The sequence below is a fragment of the Melospiza melodia genome, chromosome 22 (assembly GCF_035770615.1).
Source record: "Melospiza melodia melodia isolate bMelMel2 chromosome 22, bMelMel2.pri, whole genome shotgun sequence".
NCBI classification, from domain to species: domain Eukaryota; kingdom Metazoa; phylum Chordata; class Aves; order Passeriformes; family Passerellidae; genus Melospiza; species Melospiza melodia.
The window spans coordinates 11,100,318-11,121,302 of NC_086215.1; the positions used below are offsets into that span (position 1 = coordinate 11,100,318).

Genomic DNA, 20,985 nt, shown 5'->3' on the forward strand with positions numbered 1-20,985 from the left:
CAGCACAGAAAGAAGGGCTTTCCAGAGCAGGGAGAGCATCAATTTAACTTTTGGCATAGAACAGCCTTGCTCTCACCATTTGTCATAGGCTCCCTCTGGTTTGCACCAGCCTCTCTTACCTCTTGGGAGATCTCAAGGTGTTTCCTTGCAAAGTGCAAAGCCTGCTCGTGGCTCCCCAGGGACACGTAGGCATTTCCCAGGCTCCAGCAGGCTCTTCCTTCTCCCACCCTGCAGGACAGCAAACCGTCAAAGCACAGAAATGCTGGGCAAAGCCTGCAGGGCTTCTTGGAGAGCCCTGACAGCCAGGCTCCCTGCTCTGCTTCCACCTCTACAGAGGTTCTACACTGAAAATGAAGCAAGCTGGGCATCTTCAACTCTGCTTACACGGGGCATGGACAACAGGGGAGGCAGGACAGCACCCACAGGGACAAACTGCCAGCACTGCAGCAAGGGGAGCATGCTTTGGCTTCACTGGTGAGCCCCAGCCTGAAAGGAGAAGCCAAAGCTCCTGCCCAGCTCCCACCTCACACAAGCAGGGCTCCTCTCAGAGCTGCACAGAGAGAATGTGTCCTAGGGTGATGTTGTGATGCTTGTATCCCCATCTGTGTGTTCTGTTTATGCTGGATATCATGTTCTGTGCCTTCAAGACTGGCTCTGAAGGGTGAAAGTTTTGATTTGGTTTTGCTATCAGCCACTCCCCCACAGCTGGCAGGACACACAGACAGGACAGTACATGGCGCTGCTTTTGCTTTTTGCTTTGCTCTTGCTTCTGCTTTGCTTCTGCTCATTAGTTAGTTTAGCTAAACAGTCCAAATTCCTTCCTGGACTGTTTCTCCTTTCCTTTTTTTGGAACCACTCAAACCTGCGCCAGACTGGGACCTGGGAACACCGAGAGTTTGCACCTTGTGGCTGCAGCAGCTGCCCCAGCACTGGAGGGACTGAGAACAGAGCGACCACCCCCAGAGAGACTTTCTGAATTTGTCATCTTTGTCAGAGTGGTGTCATCTGGTATTGTTCATTCTGTGTGCTGGGGGTGCTGTGCCTGTTCAATAAACAGGTTCTTTCCACTTCTCTCCAAGGAATCCTTCCCGAACCAGTTGTGGGATGGGGCTGTGTGTGTTTGCTCTCTGGAGGGGACCCCTTTGGAGATTCTCTCCCAAATTTGCCCTAAACCAGGACAGAATGCAACACCCAGCTCTGGTTCAGCAGCAGCCCAGAGCTGAGCCAGCAGGGAGAGAACACTGCAGGCAGCTGAGCCCCAGCACTGCATCACCAGGGTGAGCTCACAGCATCCAACTGCACCCAGCAGAGCACAGGCACAGCTGGATTCCAGGAGCCAGGGGAATGTGGAGCTGCTCTGGGCAGCCCAGACCCCCAGCCTGGCTGTTTGCAGCTGTTTGCAGGAGCAGGCAGAGCCTCCTGAGCTCTGCAAACGAGCAGATGTGGGGGGAGAAAGGATAAAAAAAGCACCTGGGGGCGCAGGGGGAGGTTCAGCATGACTGCAACTCCCTTTTCAGAGGTTTGGGCGGGTTGATCAGCATTTCACCGTTTTTCTTGTCACCCTGCTCAATACCTTCTGCTCACAGGGTGTGTTCCCAGAAACGCAGGAGCCCACAGGCCTGCACCCCCACAGCATGATTCACCCCTGGTGGGATTGTGCCTGCCCCGAGCAGAGCCTGCCCGGCTGCTGGCACAGCTCTCCCATCCTGAGGTCCCTGCTCCATCTAGTGGAGGACACCCGGGCTCCCAGGGAATTCAGCACCGCGCTGCAAAGGCACTGCAGCTGCACGAGGGCTCAGGAGCAGAAGATCCAGGAAAAAGGGACCAACCTCTCAAAAAAAATTTAAATTTAAGAAAAATTAAAAGGTGAGCCTCCTAAATAACGAGGGGCAAGACCAAGACACACCATCTGCAGCCTCTTTATGCGACATCATCTGTACATGAAGGTTTCCAGCACCAGCCCAGAGCAACGTGGCAAAGTGGCACACTTGTGTACCCTAAACACACAGCTTTTAAGGGAAATATAACTTTTGGGAGCTCTCTAGAGGCCCTCCTGGGACAACACAGCAGCAGCACTGGCAAGGCACTGAGCACGATGCACCTCTCATTAGAAATCTCACTCAGCCCACACAGACACTGCACTGGGGGCACAATCTCAGGTTTGAGTGACACGAGAAAGGTGAATCGAGTCAAGTTTTTGACAGATGATTGGACTAACAACTGGCTGCCCAGAGATTTCTAATGCCTCCCAAGCACACACATCACTGGTGCTTAACCCCAGCACGGAGAGCAGAAGTCAGAGAGGGGTCAGGGCTCTCCACCCTCACCTGGGGCTCTCCCTTACCTGTCCCCCAGCTCCTGTGCTATCACCAGGTGCCTCAGGTGGTACTCAATGGCTTTCTCATAGTCCTGAAGCAGCGTGCATGTGTTCCCCAGGCTGTAGCAAGCCTGGGCTTCCACTGCTTGATCCTTGAGCTGTCTGGAGAGCTGGAGCGTTTTCCTGCAGGGAACAGTGGGAACCAAGAACCCTGGTCAGTGCCAGGCCACAGGGAGGTCACCCCTTGGAGCAACACCCTGCATCACCACCACAGCAGCCCTGTGCCACCCTGTTCTTCTAAATGCTTCCAAGCCTTCTGATGTTTACATTCTTGTAGTGAACTTTCTTACACATTTTATGTAAATAGTTACTTGCTTTACATTCCTTTCTAGAGGAGAAACTTCATAGACTGTTGGTTTCTCCAGTGCCATTGGAGAGGTGGCACTTTCACCCTCCAATCCCCTGTCACTTTTGAAAATGTGTTAGAGTCAGAAATTAAACTGCCCTTCTTTTACCCTGAAAGTCACAGTGTGCATGTAATTTTATATCATGTCCTAGAGTGACAGCCCTGCTACCTCAGGTCCCTTGTCACAGCTCCTGGAGGTGAGGGGTGGCTGTGACAGCTCAGGATTTAGGGGAGCAGCCCATGGAGCTGAGGGGCAGCTCAGGATTTAGAGGAACAGCCCATGGAGCTGAGGGGCAGCTCAGGATTTAGGGGAGCAGCCCTTAGGGCTGAGGGGTGGCTGTGGCAGCCCAGGATGCCCAGGAAGAAGCAGCCCTTGGCACTCACCTGTAGTAGTCAGCAGAGATGTCAAACCTGCCCAGGAAGATGTGGGCATTGCCCAGGTTGCTGTAGGCACGGCGCTCTGCAGCCTTGTCCCCAAACTCCTTGGCGATGGCCAGGCGCTGCAGAGACACAGCACACCCAGCCCTGTCAGCACTGACCCCTCTGGAACAGCAGCTGATCTTGTGTGACCTTTGTGAGGTCCCCAGGAGGAATTGAGAATCTGACTCCTCAGAGTCCGACACAGCTGATGGTGGTTGGTCATTAAATTAAAACAATCCACATGAAACCAAGCATGCACCTGTTGGTAAACAATCTCCAGACCACATTCCAAAGCAGCCAAACACAGGAGAGGCCAATCAGATAAATATTATTTACATTTTTCACTGAGGCTTCTCAACTTCCCAGGAGAAAAAAAATCCTGGTGAAGGGATTTTTCAGAAAATGTGACAGGGACAATCTGCCCTGGGGATCAGCTCCCAGGGCTGCAAAGCTCCCACCCAGCCAGTGCTGAACGTGCCTGGCAGGGTGGTTGCAGCAGGAAAGGCTCTTGGAAAAGTGGGAGTGAGGCTGCACCCCAGTGTCACAGTTATATATTCAGAAAAATCTTTTTGCCCAGGATTTTGCTTCTGTGAAGATGAGAAATTTCAGAGAAAAAGGAAAACAAATTCTTGTTTCATTTTCTTCTCTTCTGTTTTGCTCATGTGGAATGTGTTTGGAGATTGTTTCATTGGTTTTTGGTGTGTTTTCACTCATTGGTCAGTTACAGCCAAGCTGTGTCAAGGCCATGGAAAGAGTCACAAGTTTTCATTATTATCTCTTTAATCTTCTGTAAATATCTTTTCTGGTTTTTTTAGTGTAGTTTTGTATAGTACTTTTAATGCAATATAGTATCATAAAATACTAAATCAGCCTTTTAAGAAGGAGTCAAATTCATCATTCCTTCCTGCCACGAGGCACCCAGCAAATACAAAACCCCAGTGCTGTGGCCCCAGCATTTAAAAACCAGAGGAGAAGTCAATCTCCATCTTCCCTGCATGGGAATTGATACACACTCTGCAACAGAAGCTAAATTGCATTTGAATTGGGGCAGGGACTTTGTCACCTCACCTCCCTGTAAAGCTTTGCAGAAAGTTATTATGTTCTACAAGCAGCATTTATTCTTGATCAACAGCTCTTTCAGCAGCTTAATTAAATTCATGGCTTGCATTTATTAAAATCTAGACTGAGACAAATTAAGAGCAGAAAAAAAAAACAAAAAACCTCCTTGCTAGACCCAGCTGCAATTTGCCCTTGGATCCCTCTTTTGGTTTCCAAGCCAACAGCACCCTTCCCTCAAGCTGCTCAGATGGGCTGATGGGACTGGAGTAAGATTTGCTCAGAGTGAGGTTGTACAACAGGGCAGACCCTGGGGTCCCACAGGAGGAGGAGAACAGCTGGGGGAAACATCTCCCTGTGCTTGCTGGGCTGGGGTGAGAAGCAAAGCTGCTGCCAGGAAGGAGCAGAGGTGTCTCCTACCTCCTTGTGGAAGGCAATGGCCTCAGTGAAGTTGCCCAGCAGGTACTGGGTGTTGCCAAGGTTGCCATAAGCACGGCCCTGTGCAGCTCTGTCCCCCAGCTCCTTCACCAGGGACAGGTTCCTCCTGAAAGAAAGCAGGCAGAGCATCCGTGAGGCACAGCCCTGCACAGAGAGGAAGGAGAGGCAGCCCTGGAGAAGGCATTTCCCCCCCAAGCACAGGTGACAGGCTGGTGACCTGTGCTGGACAGCCCTGGCAGCTCAAGCCAAGCCAGGGGTGCAGGTCCTGCTGCTCTGTCCCCTCTGTGCAGGATCACAGATTTCCCTGTCCTGCTGCAGGGAGAGAGGCCAGATCCACAGTGCCATTCTACTGGCATTTCTCTATCTTGTTTTCACCCTTTACACAGCACACAGAGAATGGTGGAGCACTCACCACTGGCACAAACTCACCCCCTGGCTATGCTACATGCACCACTCCTTGGAGAAAGTGCCTATGAACAGCTCACCACCCTATCACATCCTCAGATATCAGGGAAAGGATGAAAGATCTTATCACTCTCTGCACTTAAAAAGCCTATTTAAAAACTGCATGGCAAAAGCAGAACTCTGAAGCACAAGGAGAAGAACACAAGCCCCAGATTCTGGTGCTGACCTCTCTGTGTGGCTCATGACTGATCTCTGCAATGATTTGGGAAAAGCAAGGTTGTGACAAGTGAGACAAAGTGCAGATCCTCGAGCAGAACCAGGACTCCAAGGTGCCTCCTCCCTGGGGTGAGGGGGATGCAGACACACAGGGCTCCATCCTCACAGAGGCCAGCAGAGAGCAGCAGGGGCCTCAGGAGCTGGGAGCTCAGCTTCCCACCCCAGCCCTGGCCAGCAGCACTGCTGCACTTCATTGCATGGTCACAATTCAACCCACAGAGGCAATGCCAGCCTGAATTTCAGCTCAGATCTTATAAAAGACCTCTCCTCACCTTCCTTGACATTAATTTGCCAACACAGCTTGGCATCTCAGGGAAATACTCCTAATCTATTACAACCTGCAAATTCTCAGCCAGTGGCCGTGTTCCCTGCAGGATAAGGGGCTGGCCAAGCTTGGATACTCACTCATAATATTCTGAAGCTTTCTGTAGTGTGTCCTTGACTTCCTGAGGCAGGTAGCCCGGGTCCTGGGCTGTGTTCCAGGATAAATGCTTTCCCTTTGCATGGTAAACATTCCCTATATTATAGAGAGCTCTGGCCTCACCTACCTACAGAGAGGAAGAACAGCAAAGTGTCACACTTCACATCCCAGCATGGCCCTCTCCTCTGCTGGGCAGAGATGGCCAGAACCAGGAGTCCACATTGTCCTTCCCGTCTTTCAGAACCACGAGCCCACATTGTCCTTCCCCATCTCTGAGAACCATGAGCATCTTTCAGATCCACAAGTCCACATTTTCCTTTCCCAATTTTCAGAACCATGAGCCCACATTGTCCTTCCCATCTTTCAGATCCACAATCCCACACTGTCCTCCCCCATCTTTCAGAACCACAAGCCCACATTGTCCTCCCCCATCTTTCAGATCCACAATCCCACATTGTCCTCCCCCATCTTTCAGATCCACAATCCCACATTTTCCTTTCCCATCTTTCAGATCCACAATCCCACATTGTCCTTCCCCAATTTTCAGAACCACGACCCCACATTGTCCTTCCCCATGTTCACCCTCACAGCAGCAGATGTGTGATGGCAGCCAGCAGGGAGAGCTTCCCCCTGCAGCTCCTCCCAAGCCCACCTTGAGCAGATCACATTTACTGACCTGCAGACAGGTAATTTTTAAAGGCAGGAGAGATTTCCTGCTGGAAGCATTACCTTGTCCCCCTGCTCCCGAGAAATGTCCAGGTGTCTCTGGCAGCAAACCACAGCTTCATCAAACTGCCCCAGGATTTTCAGGGTGTTCCCAAGGTTGCCACTTGCCTTGGCCTCTCCAATTCGGTCCCCAATGGTTCTACAAGGCGAAGATGTTAAAGAGCTCAGAGATTTTAATTCATAAAATAAAAAATACCTGCTGGAGGCAGATTTAACTGCAGCTTAGCACAGACACCTGGCTGGAGAGCTTCCCACAGGCTCCCACAATTCTGAAGGCAGATCCTTGTTCCCAGTTTGCTGTTTCAGAGCTGCTCTAATGACTGCAGGTCACTGCAGGGAGTGCTGGGGACAGAAGTGGACCCTGCTCCTGCTCCAGGCACCCTCCCCACACCCACATCCCTTTCTCCACCTCCCTGCTCTGAAGGCAGCTGTCCCATCCCTGGTGAGTCCCAGGTTCTCCACAGGACAATCCCAGTCAGTTTGGGATGTGCATTTCTGGGTTTACCTGCCCTCCCTCAGGGCTGTGCCTGATGAGGATGAAGCAGAGCTGACACACTCACCTGGCCAGGGTGAGGTCATGCTTGTGGTACAGCAGGGCCTTGGAATACTCCTTCAGGTAGAAATAGGCATTTCCCAGCTGGCTGTAGATGGCACTGAGAGTCTTCAGGTCCTCTGTCCCCACCTGCACTGCTGCTTCAAAGAAGGCTGCCCCAGCTTTGAAGTCCCCAGCCTTGCACAAGCGCTCTCCTTCCAGGGCCAGCTCCAGGCAGGATGCCTCCATCCTGCCAAAAACAAGGGAATTGTTTCTGGAGGAGTGTGGCTGCAGTGCTTACAGAGTTTGTTCATTGCACACCTTTAATTTAACCCTTGGAGCATCCAGACTCCACCTTCCAGTGGAAGTGTCCCAGCCCAAGGCAGGGGTTGGGATGAGAGGGTCTTTAAGGTCCTTTCCAACCCAAACCATTCTAGGATTCTCTGATTTACAGACCACACCTGCAAGCAGCCAAAGCAGGAATCTGGACAAAAAGCTCAGGGCTCCTGGCTCCAGGACATGGAACCATCTCAGCACTAACACCTGCTCTCCTCCAGGTGCTGCAGAATTATACACCCAGGAATTTATACCTGGCCCATTTTCCCTGGGGTAACACGGAGGGAAGCCAAATGGTAACAGGTTTTTCCTGGATACCAGAGAAAAGCCTGGACTGTGCAGATTTTCTTGGCTGAGCAGCTCCCAGCTCAGTGTCTGCTTTCCATTAACTCTGCTGCTGTCAGGTTTTCCACAGGCACTCAGCACATTTCCCTGCAGGGCAGAAAAGGCACGCTGTCCTCCCTTCATTTTCTGACACCTCTGGCACTGGCACACTCCATGCTGTCAGAGAGAGCTCTGTGAGCAGTGACACTGCTCCAGAGAGAGAAAACATCCCCTCGGAGTGCCCCAAGCCTCCCTAAGCCACAGCTGTCCCTGTTAGACCATGCCTGTCCAAGCTTTCACTGGAAATGTCCTGCCTGCTGCAAAGCCAGCCCCTTCCCAAGGGGGATGGACACAGCATGTTCCTGCTCCTCCATCCTGATGCTTCTCTTTGCTCTCCTTCTGCTCAATTTATCCTGAAAAGTCAAAACTATCTAGGTCAAAGGTGGACATCTGCTGAGAAAAACACAGAGCTCCCTTGTCCAGAGGCAGAACAGCAAGGCTCTGTCAGAAGATGATAATGCCCACAGGTGGTTTTAGAAGATAATAAATGTCAGAAGATAATGAATGCCCACAGGTGGTTTCCAGTCTGTTCTGAGCACTTGGAGGAGTTTGTGGTGCCCAGCCCCAGAGCACAGCTTGCCCAGCTGACTCCTCCTGGAGCAGTTTCCTGCTGAGCCCTGGGAGATGCTCCCCAGAGCCACCCAGGAGCCCAGCCCAGCAATGAGGGGCTCTGCAGAGCAAGGACAGCCCACCCTGCACACAGCAGCTCCAGGACAGCAAACAAAAGCAGCCCCTCCAGGAGCAGCCTGAAATGCAAACCCACTTCCCTGGCAATCTCTTACTCATCTCCCTGCGCCTCCAAACACACAACACTGGCATCCTCCAACCAGGACAACCACAAGGACTGGCCAAACAAAAGAAAAATAGCACAAGACTTGGTTTGAAACTCTCCTTCCAAACACACCTGTGGCCTCTTCTGGCTCGCTGCTCATCTGTCCCCAAAGCCACAGAGGGAGAAAGGGTTGTGAAGCAGCTCCTGTGAGCTCCCACCTCCAACTACCACACAAACATTTCATTCCAAAGCAATTCCCACATTTCAGTGGCTATTTTATTTACACAAGAAAGCTGCTTGTGCTGCCAGCACAGCATTTGTCCTTGCCTCAGCTTCTGTTCAATAGCAGGAATAAAAATATTAGGATTAAAAACATTTAACTTGTCTCTGCTGATCCTCTTGCTAGACCACACAAATATTAGTAAGAATGAGTTTCTGCCTGCAGATCCCACCAAAATTTCATCAGCCCCAAGGTACATCCATGGTTTGCAGATCCTACATCATCTCCAGGTATTGACAAGTCCCTGCTGATACACCCCAAACAAAAGGAGCTTTGGGACTGAAGGCAGACAAGAAACAGCTTGTGCTCAAACCAGCAGGATTAACTTCAGGCAGCTTAGTGGGGATGAGGCTGGAGAGGACCTGAAATGCAGCAATGAGCCACTACCACTGGAGTTAATGCTGGATTCCAGTTAGAAGGTGGCAGAGACAGAATCAAACTAATTTGAACTTGAATTTCAACCCAAACTGAGCTTGAATTTCAACCCAAACACAACTCCCTCCAATATCCAGGCTGTCTGTGAGAAATGGAGTTCACCAGCTGTAAACAGTCCAAACAAGAGGGGTGGACACCAATTTCCCAAATCCACGGCATTGCTGTACAGCTTGTGTGGAATTTCTGGGGTGATTTTAAGAGCTTGAACTGAAGGTTCCCATTCCCACAGCAACAAAACCCAGGTATACATTGCAGGGTGGGACCAAAGTGAATTTTGTGCCCACTGTGGGACACTGTCACACCCCGTGGGTGCTGTCCTGGTGTTCCCATAGTAACTGTCCAGGCACAAGGCAGTGACACGACCTTCCAGTGCACACAGCCCTTAATTAAAATCTGTTTGTCCTTGAACAGGCTGCTCTGCAGAGTATCTGACTTATCTAATTAACATCACTGCTCAGCCTGGGACCTGAGCAAACAAGGGGAAGGCACAGGAGGCTTTTCCCTGCCTCCTGCTCTGCCAAACCTTCGCTGCCTAGGACAACAAACAGGGATTGCAATTGTTAACAGGAACACAACTCACTTGGAAAACCCACCTGCCCTCCAGAGATGCTTTTGGGAAGCATCTTTGCTGCAGCTCAATCACTTCAGCCTCAAAAGCACGCAGGAAAACAATGCCAAGGGCAGAGGAACCAACTACAGGTCAAGGAACAAACTCGAGCACACTAAAATTCCACTTTAAAAAGCTTCCAAAGCCCACACAGCTCAACCAGCCATAAAACAGAGCTGAAAGGACAACCCTGAACCAGGCAGTGAAGGGCAAACAGTCAGTGACAGCAAGGTGCAAGCCCTGCCCTACCTCTGCTGCTCTCTGTGCATTTTCTGCACACCCACAGCTCCAAAGGCACTGGCAGGAGGAAGCAGTGGGGCTGAGCCACACATAAATGCATTGTTTGGCCATTAATGCCCTCAGAATTCTGCCAGGGGGATGAGAGGGTGGCACAATGCTGGCCCCATCAGCCCAGGAAGGGATGGCACTGCTCACACTCATTCCCTCCATCCCCTGTGCAGTGACAGGAGGAAACCTCTGCCCAATCCAGCCTGGGCAGGGCCTCCCTCCCTCCTCCTTAAGTCTTTCTTTAGAGGATAACTGATGTGAAGGCAGAAAGAGCTGAGGAAAACGGGAGGAGCAGCCTTGAACAGGAATGCCCAGGGTCACCCATCACTGTCAGGCAGCAGCTAATGAGGAGCTGGAGCACAGATTGCCTTTTGCCTGCTGCAAGCTTGTTCAAAGGGCTCCCCTGCAAAAATGTGCCTCTGGAAAAGGTAAAATAGAAAGATTCTCACATATCAAATGTTTCCAGCAATTTGGAGAAGGCAGAGGCAGTCCCAGGAGTGCTGGGGAAGCCAAGGACACTGTGAACAATAAAGGGAACAGCACAAGGTGCCACCAGTGCCATTCTCAGTGATCACCACGACTGCTGGCAAACACCATAATTAGGATATTGGTAATTGGGTGATCATAGAGGTCCCCAGAGTGGGAACACCACACAGCCAGACCTCCCAACAGCCTGCTCAGGGCTGCCCTGCTCACAGCAACCTGTCACTGCTGACAACAACTCCATCAGGGCACACAGAAAATGATCATGGCACCAGACACAGCCTGGGGTCACCCGTCTGCTGCCTTAAACATTGCAAATATCACAGGGCAGGAGAAACCCTGCCTGCCTGCAAGGTGAAACTGCCTTTCAAAAAAGGACAGAAGGGAAAAGGAAAGGTATTTATAGATATTTGATTCATGTTAGTGGGGGCGACTGCAGAGCTCATTCCCAATCAGACCTCGTGTAGTTCAGAACTCCAGGCTTTTAGACAGAAGGTAAGGCAGAAAAAAAACCCATCAAAACCATCAAGAGTAGTAAAAAAAAAATCCCCCTTAGTATTTCTATTGATTTGAGTTAGTGAAGCAACAGATTTTAGCATCTTACTTGCAATCTGATTAGGTTTTGTACAGAAATAAATCTAATTCCAGAGCGCTGCTGACGGGCAATTAAACATTTCTTCTGAACCAAAAAAGGATCACATTTACCAGGTGCTCAGTGTAAATGCATATTCACTGCCTTAACAAACTAAATATGCATTGAAATAATGACTTTCTTTAAGGGTGTGCTGCCAGTCAATCAAGCTGGGAATTATTCCCCTTCAGCAATTTCCTCTGGCAGCCCTGCACGGCTCCTGTGGCTGAGAGGGAGCTGATGGCTCTGAACCACCAGGGCCAGGTGGCCTCAGAGCCTTGGGATGTGTCCCCTCCACTCATGGGGAGTGCTTTGAATATTTTCCTTTGCTTCCCTACCTGAGGAAAGCTGTTCCAGACCCTCCTGAGGCACAGGCTGGGTTATTCACATGAATTTTAACCCACTCAGCCTCAGGCACTGCTCTTCTCTGCCTGGAGCATTCTCCCAAGGGTTTGGGGCACCTTTCCCTGTTTATTGTGCCCCAGGCAGGGTCCAGCACATCCACACCTGCCTCTCTCTCTCACCTGCTCCCAGTGAGCTCCAATCTTTAAGAAAATCCCATTCCTTGCTCCTAAATCCAGGTGATTTCAGCCTCCTCCCCTCAAATACCATCTCCTTGCCACAGCACTGCACCCATCCATCATTCAGTCCCTCCTCTCCATCACCAACAGCAGCAACCTGGCAGGAGAATAATGGAAATCCTCAATTATCTCTCTCCCAAATGCAGCTCTGGCCAGCACAGCCCCTCACTCCCCACCCACATCACATCCCCAGCACTGATCCCCTCCTGACAAGCAGGTTTCTGTCTCAAGCTCCCTGTTTCTGGCACGGAGGGTGACAAACAAACCAAGATTCACATGAAATGAGAATCTGGTTCAAAGCACTTCTGGAAGCTGGAAACAGCACACAGGAGCTGCTTCCCCTGCAGCCAAAGGGCAGAGCCCCAGGGACAGCCTGACCTGCCCCTCACCCCAGCAGTGAGGGGAAGGAAACAAAACCTCCTGTTGAGCTGGGAGAGGAAAAGGTCAGAGATGGAACCAGGAACGCTGCACCCAGTCCTCCTCAACTTCTGAGCTGGTTCCAAACATCTGGGGCAGAGCCTGCACATCTGGCTCCCACTGCACACACTTCCACTGCTGGGAACACTGCAGAGAGTCCTTTCAGTGACCCCTGAGCTGGAAATAACAATATCCACACTCTGCCTGCTGCTGGGGAAGTGTTTGCTCAAGCTGGAGCTCTGGGGATTACCCAGACCCAGCGATTTTCACTGCAGGCTTTTGCTGAAGGCACAGAACAGAAAATCCAGAGGGGAAAAACTCCAGGGAGCTCTGGAAGCTGCTGGGTCTGTGCTGGCTGCAGATTTCCTGTCCCCTCACTGATGCAGCATCAGTGCTCCACAGTAGTCATTTCAGCTAATTGCTATCTACCATTAGCTGCAGAGTACTTACAAGGGATTCAATTCCACTGCATATTTGCTAATAAATCCCAAATGCCACTGAGGAAGACAGCTGTATTTAGCTGCCTTTACCCTCTCATTAGCAGTGCTGAATGAGACCCCATTTCAATGGGGAATGGCTCCAAAAAGCTGCATCATTGTCAGAAATCCAAATCCAAACTCCCCACTGCCTGCTGGAAAGCAAAAGTCATCCAGCATTCCCCTGCTGACACAACCTCTGTGGCTTTGATCCCTGGGCATGGGGGAGCAGGGGACAGATGGGAGCTATTTGCTGTTTTCAGAGCTATTTCCTTGGTTTTTTTATGTCTCTGAGTCGGTAGGTGCAGAAACTTCAACCTAAGGACTCCAAAACGTTTTGCAGAGGTGCGAGGGCAGCAATTACCCCATTTTTCAAAAAGGCAGCTGAGGCTCTGGGGGGAAATGATGCCTTGTTGTGAGTCAGCTTTAGGGAAGGGAAAGGAGCCCTCCCTCCCTCATCCCAAGGGGAATGAGGTGAATGAGGTGCAGCACCTCCCATCCATCCATCCATCCATCCATCCATCCATCCATCCATCCATCCATCCATCCATCCATCCATCCAGGGATGCTCCCAGCTCATCACACGCCAAAAAAACCAAAGAAAAGCCCCCAACTCCAGGAGCTGAAGAGATCCCTGACCTGCAGAAACCTGCCCCACACCTGGAATGTTTGGGCTCTCAGTGAATGATACACTGGCAGCAATTATCCTGAATCCACGACCCAAATGCTGCCCGCAAACCCAGCTGGACCCACAGGAAGAACAGAGAGCAAAAAGGGAATTTTTCTGTGTCAGCTGAGGAGTGAAATTTCTAACAGGCAATGAGCAGAAATTTAAGTCATTGTGCTCCAAAATTAGTCAAGTATCAAAGGACTACCATGGATGTAATTAACTTCCAGCACTTGAAAATGCTCAGACGAGATTAAGGTGCAAATGTGAATTTCATCTCAGCCTGGTTAACAGTTTCACTTGATAGCCAGTTTCAAAGCACTTAAATTATAAGATGCAAATACTTTGCAGGGTCTGAGGAAGTGATGATTAAGGAGATAGCAATTTGAAAATTAATTCATTAAAACATGTTCTGATTCCCAAATGGGAAAAAAAAATTATTATGTATCCACCAAGTGTATGAACTGATCAAATTCTCTGAAGGAGAACTGTGCAGGAGAACTCACTTTCAATAAGCGTGAGAATGAAATGAGCTTGGAACACAATTTCTTTGCACAGCTCATCAGCAGGGCATAAACCCAACCACCAGCAGCCATGTGAGAACAACAGAAATAAATGCAGAGGCCAGGAGCACCAGCCTGCCAAACACAAGTGGAGTCACGATGCTGATGCCTGAGGATGCTCTTTCCTCCCCAGAAACACAAACACAGCACTTTGGGCTGTTCCTGACCCATGAAATGGGCTCTGCAGAGCACCAGCAAACCAGCACCTGCCACAGGATGAGGTTTTAGACATTTCTATTTGGTCACAGAGCAATGAGCTCAGCAAACAAAGGGAGCTTCCTGAGTTTTCCAAGAGTATTTTGCTTTCTTGAACAGCACTAACACCTTTAATGAGGTTGATCCATCACAGTGCCATTAAACAGCACTCTGGGATGGTTTCACCAGCAGTGAAATGCTGTTTCCTTCACTCCCAAAAGCCAGAGAGCAGCAGAGGACATGCAGGCTGAGAGGCTTTTCAGGACAAACTTACTTTGGCAATGGGGTCAACACATCTCTCTCTAAAATAAATAAATATATGCTGTGATTTAAACAAACATACTGCAGAATCCAGCAGGTTACAATTACCATTAGAAAAAAATAAGTTATTGCCTTATCCACATCTAAACAATGAAAATAATCGATTTATTTGTTACCTATTTTATTTATGTCATTCAGCTTCTATTACCCACCAGTATAGAGGAGCTCATTCAGGTCAAACTTAATACTGAAAATGGGCAAGTTTGGGGGGTTCTTTCCAAATTCAGAACCATAAATGAGAGATTTACAGATATCTCCTCTCTAAAACTGCCCCAGACACCCAGGAGGCTCAGTGTCCTGGGATGGGAGAAGGGGCTCCTGAGCCAGGGATGGGTCCCCATGGATCCCAGAGGATCCAGCAGGGCAGGGGAGCAGCTCAGCACCCGAGACTGAGCCCATGCCAGCCTCCCCCAGCTGCCTGCAGGGTCAGGTCAGCCCCACCAGTGCCACCAGCACAATGGTCCCAGTTGTTCTGGGCAGCTGCACAGGCCGTGTGAGGTTTCCTCTCCTGCACAACCTTGGGTGAAAGCAAGGCTTGTTTGCTCACAGGCCCCAGTCTATTCTCCATTCAAGCTGCCTGGAAACCCCTCCAGCTGCAGCCCCCACTTCTCCTTCCTCTCCCAGCCTGCCACTTGCTCCTGCCTGCAGCAGGAAAACAACTGTGCACGGAGAAGGTGCTGCCAAACCCCACAAACACCAGGGGCTGCCTTAGAGCCAAACCCAGGCAGCCAAAGGAGGCACCTCTGCCTGTGCCATGTCCCAGCCCATCCCAAAGCTCCAGCAGCAGCTGCAGGCTGCCCACAGTGCCCACGTGGTGCCTCCTTGCTGCCCACAGCCAGGCTGGGGCACGGCCAGGGGATCCTCACTGTGATGCAGCAGAAAAGGAAACCATGGCAAAGTTCACACCACAGCTTTTTCCACTGACTCCACAGCAGCCAGTCTGGTTCTGCTCCCTTCCTGTCTCATCTGCTCCCGCCAGCCCCAAGCCAAGGGTTCCAGGCCAAGACAGAGAGAGGATCCAGCAGAGAATTCACACCCTGAGCCTGGGCTGGGAGCCAGCAAGGGGCTGAGCCTTCCCAGCTCACCAGAGAATGCTGAGGATGCTCTGCAGCACCTGAAACGGGCTTGGATGGGACCTCAGTGACAGAGCCAGCACAAACCTGGCCCTTGCTCTTCCTGCAGAGCTCTCTGAAGAGCAAACAGCAGGAACCAGACAAATCCAGTGAATCCAAACATGCAGCAACTTCTTTTACATCTTTTTCAGATGACCATCTGGTAAAGCCTGTGTGGAGGGTGAGATCCAGCCAGGGAGAGGCTGTGCTATCCCTCCCTCAGTGATGAGAGCCCCGAGTGCCCAGAGCAGAGGGATTGACAAAGGTGGCACTGCCAGGTCACACAGGGCACGTGGGCACAGCTCCTGCCAGGGCTGAAGCACTGCCAGCCACCAGGACAGATTGCTGCTGGCAGAGCTGCAGCACAGCAGATTGCACCAATTTCACATTGTTTTTCTGCAGCTGTCTCCTGCTCAGAGGGCTGTTCAAAGCATTGTTGTGCTCTCCCTGAAAATTCCAGGGGTGCCAAAAATCAGGCATCAGCCCAGAGACACTCATGGGGTTAGAAGGCCAGGAGAACAGGAGCTCACACTGGACACTGCCCTTCCCCCTGGCTGTTACACAGGGCATCCCTCCAGATTTTGTACAGATAATTCCACATCTGTCTGTAAAACAAGGGAAGAGGCTCCCCAGGAGCTCAAGTATCAGCCAGGTGTCCACTGCGACCCTTGCCAGCATCTCTGAAACTGCTCCTGCAGCTCCTCAGTGCAAACCCAAACCCAGCAGACCAGCACCAAAGTACTTCAGAGCACACTGCAGAAAAATCTATGTATCCCACCAGGTGGGGAGCCCCCAAATCCAAGCATGGCAGGAGTCCCAGAAAGGCACATGGTGCCACACAAGGTGAGAATGCCACTCAGCCTCTCTCTGTCTGGCACTGTGCTGGGTGTCTGCTGCCTCTCAGGGAACCTCCAGCACACTGCCAGCTGCTCCCACAGCACCCTGGCACCGAGTTCTCCACCACATCCCCCCAGATTTTCAGCCCTTCTGCCCCAGCATGGAAAACATCTACCCTGGAAATGCTTCTGTGCAGATCAAGCACAGGAGGCAGCTCCTGCTGCTCCCCACACACCACATCAGCCTGGCTCTGACACTGTGCCACAGTTCAATCGCAGGTGTAAACAGCAGCAAACACATATTTTGAGAAGAGCTTGCCATGTAGATCACATCCTTTATGTGTGAAGTGGGCTCTGTTCCTGTTCTTCCACAGGAGAGGTTTGTACCATCATGTTTCTTGTAAAGGCTTCCCAAATTCAGTCGGAATGCTCCTCTCTCCACAGGCCTATTTTGGGTTTAATTTAGATCCTTCTTGCAATCTCACAGGTACTGCACTGAGTTTACAGACCACAGGCTGCTGCTCTGGAGCTCTGGGAGAATTCCCTGCTCCCCTCCTGCCTCACACTGGTGAGAGAAGGGAGGATCCAGCATCAGCCTCTCACACATGCCCAAATCCAGGGAGCCCATTTATCCTGACAACTGAATTATGCATGTCTGCAGAAAAAGAAAATCTCTGCTCCAGCACAGAGACATCATCATCATCCAGCAGTGAAAAAAACACATGGCACAGCACCAGGCTGCATGGAAAATGTGCCTCAGGAGCAGGGACAGGGAGGAGGAGACAGCTGACAAGACAGCTCTTACCTTAACCCCTGAGGATGGTGGGCTGGGGGAGCTGCTCTGCTTCCACAGGGATTTCATGTGCTGGAGGATTCTGCCTGTTCTGATCCAGGGCATCCCAGGGCTGCTGCATTTGTGCTGCACAAACAGCCTCCACCAAGCCTCCAGGAGCAGCTCCATCCACCAACACACATGGCTTTGATTGGGGATGGGTTTTTTTTCCACTTCCATTGCAGTCACATGCTGGGAGCTGTTACTTTTCTCTCCTCTGTGTGTATCTGGATGGCTGCATCCTCACTCTCCTGCCTGAGCCATGCCAGCCTCAGGCAAGCAGCTCTGAGAGTGTCAGCCTCGACAAATGACTCAGTTCTGTCTGCAGCCAGGGCTGCACAGCATCTCCTGCTTCCCTTGCCTTCCCCTCCCGAGCTGCTGCTCACACAGCTGCCCTGGGCACCTCAGCTCTGCCCTCAGGGCTTGGAGCTCCACAGAGCCCCCAGAAAACCTGAGGGGAACTCCTGAGTCACCCAGGGCCATTCAGGAAGGGATTGCCACCACCACGGGAGAATCACTTTGCTCACACAGGGAACACAACACAACATTTGTCTCTGCTCACTCCTCATCCTTACGTGACAGATGTGCTGCTGGTCCCCTCTGCAGAGTGGTCACTCACTGGCACAGCAGGTGACAGCCTTCTGCCAAAGGATGGTTTGATTGAAGAGAACACCTAGCAGAGTGAGTTTTTCTTTTCTTCAGAACAGCAGAGGAAAACGTGGGTATTTTCAGTCATTTCATTATTAACTCCCCAGACACCTGAGCACGCTGCAGGAGCTCCCTGTGCACCAGCATCTCCTCAGAGCCCGTGGTACCTGCTGGAGCTGCCCCTGCCTGCCCTCCCAGCCGGGCACACACACCAGAGGGATGAACAGACAGAAAACAGCAGCTTTCCTTTCTCCCCTGCTTTACCCAGGAAGGCACCAAACCACAGACTTCCATCAGCCAAGCAGTTCGTGCTCGGGGTTTCCTGGATTACTGCCCTGATGGAAGCAATTCATTCCAGAGCTGGCCAAGGGCTGCAGCCTTAAAATTCTGGGCACATGGCAGTGAACTCATATGTTTTATTATTTAGACCCATGCAGGAGCTCAGAGACTCAGCTGAACTCGGAGGCCAGGAAATGCCTGGAGGTGCACGTGGAGGATCACAGTTCCAGGACATTCAGCTGCTTTTATGGGTGTAAGTCTCCACTCAAGCACTATGAGATGTCGGCCCATGGGCTCCCCAAGCTGGAAATCACAAGGGCTTGTTTGTCAGGGGAAAAAGAGAAGCACCAGTGCCTTAGAAGCTCAGTATTTCCATGTGCTGGTTGCTGGTGGTTTGTATTCCTGCCTTCATGCTGCAGCAGGCTTGGCTGATAAACAAGCTCAATCTGATGGCCTCTGTGTTTTTGCAGCAAGATCCAATCCCCAGAGCATTTCCTCCATACAAATCTCTGCAGACAGCTGCTAAAAAAAGGGGCTGTAGCTGCTGCAGCACCAGCTGGGATATGGTGAGTGCACAAGGACAGCAAGGACAGGACCCTCCTCAAAACCCTGCAGCTCCTGCCCATCCCAAATCCCTCCTGCACAACTGGAACTGCAGATGTGTGCTTTCCCCCTCCATCTCTCACCATACCCCAAAAGACAGCCACCCCCAAGGCAGGGTAGCTCCAGTCTCTCCCACAATTGAACTAGCAGGATTTTCTGACAGGGAACATTGCTCTGTGTCCCTCTCTCCTTTTTAAATTAACTGCTGTCTTCTCAAAGCCTGAGACAGAGAACTCGTGGAGGTGCCTGAGCACTCAGGGCTGCTGTGCCTTCTTCCAGCCCCGGCTCTGGGCTCTTCTCAGTGACCAGAGAGCCCAGGGCCACCCAGGCTGCTCCTTCTCCTGTGGTCTGCAGGGCTCCCTTTGCTAGGGACACCTTGTAAACAGGCATTGAATTCACCAGCTGGTAGCTCCCTCCTAAACAACTTTCTGCTCCTGCTAGAACAGCAGAGCCACTGTGATTCCGTGTGACACCAGCGCTGCAGTGCCCAGCAGGGCTCAGCGAAGGACAAAGCCAAGGTCTCCAACTCACAATTAGCACAATTACCCTCACTCTGACGTGGGCAAGGAAGTGCTGAAGGAAAGGAGTGGGAGTCAGGACATTCAGATCCCAGTTTTACCACCTCTGTTCCCTTTCACCCTGATGGCTATACAATCTCCCACCCTTGAAAACAGGAACAATTATTTCCCAGAAAAGCTGCAGTACAACACTGGCGTTTACCATGCACTCTGGAGCCCTGGAACGGATGCAACCCTGCCAGGGTCCACTCAGCACCATCACACAAACCATGAATAACAGTAATTAACCAATAACCCCAGAGAGATGAGCATTCATCAGCACTTCCCAGCTCTCCTCAGGCATGAACGGATACTCCACAGATGGAGTGCACAAAGAGCCACCTCAACTCTGCAGTGTGCATCACAGAAAAAACTTCTCCCACAACTAATTTGGGCTGAAGCTGCTCCAGAGCACAGGAAACTGCAGCAATTCACACCAAAGTGCCCAAGGAGGTACCAGCAGGTACAGGTGAACACTCAATGGCACCTGCTGTGACACCCCCAGAGCAAACACAGCCCAGGGCTCTACAAAACCACAGGAGTGTCAGCAAAGTCCTGGAAACAGAGCTGGGAAGGCAGCAAACCCCTCTGTTCTACCTGGAAATGCACATTTGTGCAGTTCTGCTCATCAAGGAATGCAGAAACTCCACCACACACAGGCACCCCTGTCCCAGCAGTGAGGTGGGGCCACCCCTGAGGAACTCAGCTCAACTATTGATTATTTGTGCTGCCCTATGGCAAAGCTGATCTGCTCTGCTGCAATCCTATAAGAGAAGGCAATCCTCCCAGGGAGAGGCTGCAGATCAGGAAATCTGCCCCAAATCCCATCACAGATCAGCAGCTGGACCTGCAGCCACAGCACCAGGAAAGGGCTCCCATTCTCAGGAGCCAGCTCTGCTCCCTTTCTCAGGAGCCAGCTCTGCTCCCTGGCAGGCAGGAGGTGTGAGGGGAGCAGAGCAGGGTGCCCAGGGCAGGAGGGGAGCCCTGTGAGCCCCTGGGTGCTCAGAGCAGCCCCCAGCAGCCACCCTGTGCAGCTCAGAGCCCGCTGCAGACAGAGCTGACAGCTCCCAGCCCTGCCCATGCATTTTTAAAAGCAGCTTCCAAGACAAAACATCTGCTCCCAGGTGGAGCATGAAACAGCTCTTACAGAGAGCTGTGTTATTAGTGTTTTCTTGGCCTTTCTCTTGCATTAGCCCCCAACTCCCAGCGAGGAGCCCCTCTGGCTGCTCCAGAGGGTGGAAGAGCAAAGGGTAACAGAAAAGCTTGAGAGGAGCCAAGACAATCCAATATTCCTCTTCCAAAAGTCCCTCCAGGGGTAGCAGCTGCACAGAGCTATGGTTCAGAGCAGAAGGTGAAGCTTCTTTGGATGGATCCTGTTTAATCTCAGAGTCAGAAAGGAAACACCTGTGGTTCCAGTGCCTGCCATCCTCAGGCAAAACCCTCTCACTGGAAGCAAACTGGGAATAGATTTTTAAGCTATTTACTCCTGCCCTGAAGGTACTGAACAGACAGCAGCACTGCTTGCCAAATCATCAATTCAGGGGTTTGCTGCTGCTCCAGTGTCCAGGGCCTTGCAGAAGGTGTTCTTATCCCTTCCACTGAAATAAGAGCAGCTATCAGTGAGGTGCTTCAGCAGATGCTTGTCCCCCCTTTTCCAGGCTCCAGTGGGACAGGGATCCCTCAGG

At 51.4% G+C, this 20,985-nt stretch overlaps 1 protein-coding gene across 3 annotated transcripts in view; it reads right to left on the minus strand.

Annotated features, from left to right (window-relative positions):
- GPSM1 (G protein signaling modulator 1) overlaps positions 1-20,985 on the minus strand; it is a 65,387-nt gene that overhangs the window by 37,702 nt on the left and 6,700 nt on the right. For 2 of the 3 annotated variants that reach the window (XM_063174984.1, XM_063174982.1), the window contains exons 2-8: positions 7,026-7,247; positions 6,469-6,604; positions 5,724-5,866; positions 4,620-4,743; positions 3,108-3,223; positions 2,345-2,500; positions 120-228 (exon numbers count right to left, since the gene is read on the minus strand). In XM_063174984.1, coding sequence (XP_063031054.1) covers positions 120-228; positions 2,345-2,500; positions 3,108-3,223; positions 4,620-4,743; positions 5,724-5,866; positions 6,469-6,604; positions 7,026-7,247 — 1,006 coding nt within the window. Of the gene's footprint in view, positions 1-119; positions 229-2,344; positions 2,501-3,107; positions 3,224-4,619; positions 4,744-5,723; positions 5,867-6,468; positions 6,605-7,025; positions 7,248-20,985 lie in introns of those variants that run through there. The other variant, XM_063174986.1, reaches the window with a different exon arrangement.